Source organism: Thalia democratica, chromosome 1, assembly GCF_965202585.1.
Source record: "Thalia democratica chromosome 1, ktThaDemo2.hap1.1, whole genome shotgun sequence".
Lineage (NCBI taxonomy): Eukaryota > Metazoa > Chordata > Thaliacea > Salpida > Salpidae > Thalia > Thalia democratica.
In genome coordinates this window covers 55,982,115-55,990,720 of record NC_139165.1, presented here as the reverse complement: position 1 = coordinate 55,990,720, position 8,606 = coordinate 55,982,115, and the positions used below count along the sequence as shown (strand labels likewise).

At 25.2% G+C, this 8,606-nt stretch overlaps 2 protein-coding genes across 2 annotated transcripts; both read right to left on the bottom strand.

The window, feature by feature from the left end:
- Positions 1–1,101: 1,101 nt before the first annotated feature.
- On the bottom strand, positions 1,102–5,513 carry LOC145836261 (small ribosomal subunit protein uS17m-like). The gene is made up of 3 exons (XM_082944083.1): positions 5,314–5,513; positions 3,361–3,548; positions 1,102–1,624 (listed from the first exon to the last, which is right to left on the bottom strand). Exons 1-3 carry the CDS (start codon positions 5,467–5,469, stop codon positions 1,453–1,455), a joined length of 516 nt encoding a protein of 171 aa, XP_082800209.1. The 5' UTR covers positions 5,470–5,513; the 3' UTR covers positions 1,102–1,452.
- A 70-nt stretch (positions 5,514–5,583) lies between these two features.
- On the bottom strand, positions 5,584–7,156 carry LOC145831634 (UBX domain-containing protein 6-like). The gene has a single exon (XM_082938947.1). The coding sequence runs from the start codon at positions 7,128–7,130 to the stop codon at positions 5,877–5,879; it is 1,254 nt and encodes a 417-aa protein (XP_082795073.1). The 5' UTR covers positions 7,131–7,156; the 3' UTR covers positions 5,584–5,876.
- Between the last annotated feature and the right edge of the window lie 1,450 nt (positions 7,157–8,606).

Below are 8,606 nucleotides of genomic sequence, written 5' to 3'. Positions count from 1 at the left end.
AAACCAAAGAATATTTAGTCGAACTTTCAACAATTTCTGGTTAAGTGAGCCAGATTTACATGCTCGTGGGCCGCATTTGGCCCGCGGTACACCGTTTGCCGAAACTTGTTTTTGTGGGAACGAGTCTAAATTGCACAAAGCCAAATTTGCACTAGGGGAAAAATTGCACGAAGACAGCTTTGCATCAAGGGTAAATTTTGCACGAGTTACATTGTTGCACGAGAGTAAAAAAAACAGAAAAATATAACTAAAATATATTTTAATTAAAAAAAGAAAAAAGTTATTGACCGAGGGTAAGGGGTAACAGTAATAGTAAAAACAAAAAATAAATTAATAAAAATTGTTATTTTAAAAAATAATAATGAAAAAAAAAATTAAAAAAGCTACCTATCGAGGGTAAGGGCTAGGGGGTAAAAGTAATAATAAAAAAACTAATAAAATTAAAAGAAAAAATTTAAATAACTTACCGACCAAGGTTATGGGGTAACAGTAAAAAAAAAAAACAAAAAAAAAAGAATTATAAAGTTTAAAAAAAGTTACCAGTGCGAAAATGTCTGTTCGTGCAAAAGTATCTTCGTGCAATTTTATTCCCTCGTGCAAAAGTGTCTTCGTGCAATTTTGTACGCTTGCGCAAATTTGAAAAATACCATGTTTTAGTATAATATACTCAATTTAAAAAGTAACTAAACTATTTACACAAAATTTAAATTCATCAATAGTTTTTAAAACTTTGATAGTTTTAATGTAGTCTTTAAATGCAATGGAAATGTATGGTCTGTAACAGTTCGCTTTTTTTATGATTATTCAAGTTTATCTTAGTTAAGTATTTAAGTTTTATACCAGGGGTCGACAAACTGCGGCCCGCGGGCCACATTAAAAATCTTATTCAACTAGTATAATATACTGCTGTTTTCGAAAACACAAAAATAAAATTTTAGTGTTATATTTAAAAGATATTCTATCGCCTAAATTTTTTTGTTTAAAAAAAATGTATTTAAATATGTTTTTTAAAGCACTTAAAAAAACGTTCCTTTTTGACCTGCCGACCCCTGTTTTATACTAAAAAACTTATACAATTAAAAAACGGTTTTGTATTTTTCAACTTCATTTATTATTAGAGTAACTCTAGTATCTAAATAGTAAAATAATACATAAACAATATTTTTTTTCTAAAAACAATAACAATTTTTCAAGTTTTAAACTTTTTTTTATCAAAAAAAAATTGCCTGATAATTACAATAGTTTAAACAACAGAATAAAAACTAATTATATCATGCATTGCTTAAGAAAGTTAAAAAACATCGATGAACTTTAATACTTTGAGACATCTTTTTCTGTATACTTTTGTAGAAGTTTCAAAAAAAAAAGCTTTTAATAGTTGTTTATGATAATAATAAATTTTTTAAATGGGTAAAAATAACTTTCATTAAAAAAGAATTCACAAATATCAAACTATAATTCATCTGTAATTTTTCGTAGAGCCTCCGTTTTCAAAGGTCGATATGGCTTAAGGAGACTGTTTGTAGAACTGTGTTCGAAAGAGTACTCGTGACTATGTTCTCTCGGTTGCATATTGGCACGAACTTCTTTTAGTTCCTCTTCTTTTAATGGTTTACCAAGGAATCTTTACAAAGTAAATTAAAAAACTATGGGTAGAACTATTGAGTTGATAAGTAATTGGAACTTGATGATTTAGTTTTATTTGAAACTGGAATTACTTTAAAGTAAACATCCTACTCCTAAATATACAAGTTTATCTTAGTTAAGTATTTAAGTTTTATACTAAAAAACTTATACAACTAAAGTTATATATATTTGTATACAAGTTATGTATGGAAATACTAAAACAAAAACGATCGAAACATAATTATATTTTTCTTTAGATAAAAGTAGCAGATAAAAATTATTTATAATTGTTATGTTTACCCATGTTAATTTTTTTAAACAAAAAGTTTCGTACATTCAAAACTACAAACAAATTACTTTGACCAAGTTTTGCAAACTCGACAACCTTATTATAAGTTGAGGCTTTTTAATGTTACTGCAAGTTATATAACAATATTTTTTTCATAAAACATCATGACTGCTTTCCCTTTTTTTTATCAAACTTACTTAAACTTTCATTTATTTATTATTATATTCACTTGAGATAAACTTGAGCTTATATATTTTTGTAATGTTTCAATAATACAATAATTGGTTTTAAAACTTGAAAATGATGAAAGTGTTATTTTTATGAAAAAACAATTTGTGTAAACTTTAAGAAGACGTATTTTTATTGTTGAAAGAGTCAATAGCCTTGTGAAGTCAATGATATAGCGCAAACAGGGTTCCCACTAAAAATTCAACAAAAAATTATAAGGAAATCTATAAAACATAGAAAATTTATAGGGAATTTATCAAAAAAAAAAAAAACGAATTTTAAAGTTAAGAACATTTTAAAGGTACAGAAAGTAAAATATGTCACTAACCGTTTTTAAGCACAGTCTTAATAAAATATTTACGAAAATTCGAGAGTTTTTGAGTTCTAAATTTAGTTAAATAAGTAAATCTTAGATAAATTAATATTTTAAAAAAGTATCCGTTAGCGCAATATAATTACATTTTTGTACTGAGATTGCAGAGTTTGATTAAAAAATTTTTATTAATTTTTTGTGCTTTTTTTACCACGCAGTGTTGCTTTTTCGCTTTCAAATTTCAATCACCAAGCAAAAAAAAAAAAAATTTTTAGAGAATTTCACATATTTATTTATTTTTTCTAGGGATTTTCCAGAATATTGCTAAGTTATAGGGATTTATAGGGAAGTTGGAACCCTGCGCAAAACAACGATAACATGTTTTAAACATATTTCAAAATCAAATTTGAAATTGGGTTGTACATGTTTGTAAATTTTTTCAACTTAATCGAAGATAAAGGCGAAAATAAAGTTTTTTATATTTTAACAAATTGCTAAAAACCTTCAAAATACAATTTCCCATTTGTTCAAAACTCTCCCCCCTTAAAAACAAACTTCAATATATCTTAAAATTGTATATGGTATAAAACAAAATAAAACTTATTACAATAGCTAAAAGAATTAAAATAAAAAAACATTAATTTAAAGTAAAAGTTCGTCAGTTTTTGAAAAACGTTAAAAAATCTTAAAAACTTGCTTGTTAATAAAAACTAACTCATCGTATACAAAATTAAGTTATTCTGAGTTAAGCGAAAAAAAAAGCGATCTAATAGGGGTTTTGTAAAACTTTTGATTATAAATAATCATAATAATATCCTGGAAATTCCTTATTCTATAATAATCAAAATGCGTTAGTTCATTTAACACAAATTTAATTAATTAAAAAATTACAAAAGGCAACTACCCTTCCTTATCAACTCTCATGTTAGTGAGTGGGTCAACATAATGACCAGCATGATAAATAATTTCTTTTAGTTCATGCGTTTCAACATTTCTCCTCGCAGAATCTAATTTACTAATTAATACAATATCCCCCAATAAGCTCAAGTCATGAGGATCTGATACATGTAAATTACTGCTTTCAGGAAAATACTGTTAAAAAAATTAATGATTTTAAATTATTAGCTGTAATATTTAAGTAGTTGTTTTTATTATACATAAAAATATTAAATGAAAATATATGAAATGTGAGTTTAATAAATTTAATAAATGATTTAGTTATAAACCAAACAAACGCAAAACAAAATTATTGATTAAAGATTGCGTATTTAAAATCTAGAAGTTATTAAAAAAATTGTGCCTGTATGTATGATAAAAATACATTCAGTGACAAAAAAAATTACTAAAACTTTACAAATTCAAAACAACTATAACTTTGTTTTTTTTTACGTTGTAAAATATATAGTTACTTTATAAGCTAGAAAAAACCAGAAATTTGATTTTTGTTTATACATTTTAAAATTATTTTTAATTTCATATTTAACAAACATATAACTATACTCAATAAACTGAGAACTTCATGCGGTTTATAGATGTAATAAATCAAAAAATAAAATGAGTGACCAAAAAGTAACTCTTTCTCCTATAGATTGTTCTAAAACATTTACTTCAATTGTAAACAACTTTATGTAAATTTTTAAAGGTATATTGAAAACCAATACTATTTCTTATATTTCAAGATGTTTATAAAAGATAGCCTAACTTTTCACCAAGTAGAATAAAAAATATCTATAAACTAAATAAAAACTTTCAATAAAGCTTAAAACCAAATACCAAGTTCGAGTTTTTTTTCCTTGTATAAATAGAATGGGATACATTTTTAGTAAAGTTGTCTATTGCTGTATTTTTTGTATTAACAAGTATGCTCGATAGAAACTTATCACACCTTTAATCTTTACACTTTTAAATTATTTAAAAGCATAGGTCAATTTTTACAATTAAGTTCATTTTTTTTAAGTATTTATAAGAATTTTAAGTATGCTCAATATCCATAAAGGAGAGATTTACATACATTTCCATTAAAATACTTAATAGTATAAAAGTTTTTGTTATTTCATTTATTAAAAAATATTCTGTACTAAGTTTAATCAATTTTATGCGCACTATTTTGTATATGTGCACAGTTGGAGAAAAATTGCATTAAAAAAAACAAAATAGGAGTTCAATAGTTAATTTTTTTTTAATTAACAAACCAGTACAAAAAAACAACAGGGTTTTCTTGTATTCAAAATAAAGTTGTAAAAAAAATTCAAGTCCGTTAACAAAATACTCCAAAACACAATTAGTGATATTTAAAATATTTGTTTAAAAATTCGGAGACAAAAGTGATATAGTTAGGGCAACTAATCATGTATCTTTAGAATACCAACCTTCAGGAAACTTGAAATTTTAGTGATATTTTTTTATTGGTTTATTCTAAATTTCTAGTTTGACAGCAATATAGTTATTAACTAAGAGTTAATAAGTTGGAACAATTGCCACTAAACAATTAAATTTCAACAATACCATTTACAAATAACAGAGGGATTTTGACTGGTAATACTAACTATATTAGTTAGAATTAATAATAAAAAACAAGCTTAAGCAAACCAATGTTTGTTAAAATTTTTAAATTGTTTAACTAAGCCTAAAGAATTGGTTACCCTAATTAATTTGATATGCTTCAACGCCTCCAAAATAATGAAAAACTAAATTAATCTTTTTTAACTTTACTTCAAGATGATTTAGTTATCTTGAGGACTACATCATTAGTTTCGTCTTAAGTTTTAAATTTTATTAATTAATTTCAGTGTAGTACTTGTATTGCCTACAAAGTTAATTTACACTTGATAAATATTTAGTAGATGTGAAAACTTACCATATTCATATGTGCATTGAATCTATTTAGCTGAACTGCAACACTAACTCTTCCAGTTGTCTTTTTACCAATAACTTTACCTACAGCAAGTGTTTTTTCAGAATACTTTGCTGGGTCTAGGAATTTATGAACTTTACTAAACAAATGACCACGCATAGTTTAAACTCTGCATTTTAAATACGTTTTTAGCAATTTAATAATCATTGTGACAAAGTTCTACTATACTTATTTTAATACTAGAAAAACAATTTTGTTTGAACCTAATTAAAACTGAACTAAAAAAGTTTACATCTTACAAACAGCAGCAATTTAATTTTAATTTGATATTTAAAAATATAGATATAAATGATACCTATAAAAATATTCAAGTTTTCAATAGCTAATCTCTAATGAAAGTTTAATTTCTAAAACTTGAAATTTAATTTTGCATAAACAGTACCTCAGTTGGCTATTAAATGTTTAAAAACAAGAAGTTGGTTAAGAAATGAAAAACGGTAAGTCAAGTTAAACAAATTTTATTGCAACAAGAATCAAAATACATTTTAAAACCCCAATAAACAGTTCTAAAGTTTTAAACCAATTGGTACTCCAGTATTCCTTAAAATTTCTTGTTCTATTTCTTTGTGAAATTTTATTTTGACATTAGCTTTAGGGAAAAACGAGCTTACATGCTTCAGAACAACTGTATCTCTATTTATAACAGATGCATCAACACCAACACATGTCAAATCAAAAACAGCAGATTGGTTATTTAAGTTTTCAAGAACAAATTTTTTCACATCTTCAATTTTTTCATTATATTTAAACACTCCTTGCAAGGACATTTGATCAGAAAACTGAAACCTAAGCAAACAAAATTTGTGTTCAACTTTTTTTGAATCAGCTTCTCTCATAGCTCTTGTTCTCAAAGTTTTACTTACTTCAATTTCTTTTGTCCTTTGAATTTGAAGTTGTTTTATTTCTGCTGAAGTAGGCTGGTAAAAACTTTCTTGAGATTCATAACTTTTACTCTGTGAAAGTTTTGCATTGAGTATTTTTTCAGGAACTTGAATCTTTTTATTTCTGCTTAGCTGAGGTTCTATGACTTTTGTTTTATTTAACAAGTCTATACTATTTTCAAGAAAACTAATATCCAAACTTTCTTCATTCATAAAATAGCATTCTTCATTTTCCTCGTTTGTAATAAGAGTAAAACCTATTGCTAACAAAAACTCCTCACAACCTACCACAGGAAGAACTTTTACACTTACTAATTTGTTCTTTTTTTTCAGTTTTCTATATTTTTCTTCTTTAGAGTTGGTAATAATGTTATCTACAATAGTTTTTAAAAAGTTACACGCACATTCTAAAGCATTCACATCCTTATTAAGATTTTTTATCATCATGCATGCAGCTTTCAGAGGCTCTGTGTTTAGCATAAGTCTTAGATTTGTTTCAACATGGTCTCTAAATTGAGAGTAAACTACTAAACTGTTATTGAATGGAGAAAAATACATAACATATTCATCATAAGGTGATGAAGGTTCTAACTTTCTTTGAGGCTGACTGCTTTTATTAACAGATGACTGCTGTTCAAGAAGAAGTTGACGCTTCATTGCTTTCATATCTATGCCTCCAGAAATAGACTGAAACCTAGAAGCTGCTGCAGCTCCAGCATTTTGTTGACTACTTGTACTTTGTTTTCTTGGTAGGTTAGCAGAACTAGACGAGTTTGAAGCAGACTGCGAGTTTTTGCTTGAGTCATCACCAAGCTTATGTCCAGGACCTGCTCTTGCAAACTTAGCATCAGTTTTTAGCTTTTTAAAAATCTTCTTCATGACTTTTTCTAATATCTAAATAGTATAGAAATAGCTAAAATAAAATCACTTTTATCTTTAATTTATTGATCATAATTTAACATATTAATATTTAAAATAGTTACAAGAACATGTAATAAATGAGGTATAAGTACAAAAATAATTTAACAAACAGTAGTTTTAACATATGTCAACTAAACAAACAATTCACAAAAAGTTAATTATCAATTTTATATACATATTTAGAGTTTATAGTAACTTTTGTTAAACAAACTTTTTTATCAAAATTATTGTTATGAATACAAGATTAATTTCAATACATGGTTGCCAAATGTTTTTGGCAAATTTTCTCCAGGTTTTCAAAAGTACAAGTTTTTGAGTCTATTTTTAGTATAAAATTAAGTTTAAGATAAAAAAATGTCTGAAATAGTATAACAACATTGAAAGATTTGTTAATGCTACTTTGAATGTGTTTTTTAATAGAAAAAAAATTCTAATAAAAAATGCATTGACATAATAGATCTTTTGTGTTAAATCGAAAATTTTTTACTTCTCATGTAAAAACAGTTTAAAATTTGTTTTTTTTTAATTCCAGATTTTTGGCAACCCTGATTACTGATTTAGAAAAAATATTGCTTTGAGATTTTTTAAAAATCATAAAATTATCCTGAGATTAAAAAAAATCAAAACTACTTTCAGTCATCTAAAAGCTTAAAAAAGTCAAAATATCCTGATTTTCCCAAAATTTGTGGCAACCCAGCTCAATATTTGATTTGATAATGGTAATTTTTTAAATTAAGTTAACATGTTAATGTCATAATCATTAAACAAATTTACTTCTAGTAGTATTTTTAATATCTAAAAAAATAAAAATATTTTAGTTTTTATCTAAAACAACAACTTTTTAATAAACATGTTGAAAACTATTTTATTTAAGTGAGGGTCAATACTGCTGTCATTTCAATTTATAAACAATAGCTAAACTTTATGCCACCAAGATATTTGTCAATTATAATGATAGATTTTAAAATTTAATTAGTTGAACTCATTTAGAAATTTAATTAGTAAAAATTAATATTTATTATAGATTCTACAGAGAAATATAACAGCTTTAATTTAATTACAAATCTTTTAATCAACTGGGTTGTCATTTTTTTAGGCAAAAAACAGCCTTAATAACAAAAACTAGCTTGAGTTGCATGAAGTTAGTCAGACTTTATAGAAAAATAAAAAACTAATAAATATACTCAAAAAACTTAAAAAAAAGCTTTAAGTTAATCTTAAATATTTTAAAATGCAAAAACAATATCACAATATCAGGGTTGTCTACCTTTGAATCATAAAACTATCCAAGTGACCAAAAACTATCTGGAGTAATCTTAAACTGTAAAGAGTAATTCAGAGTTTTAAAAAAACATCGAATAAATTTCAATAATCTTTATTTTGAATCAAAATAAATCAAGTTTTGGAACAAAGTTCTTATAAAATATAAAAATT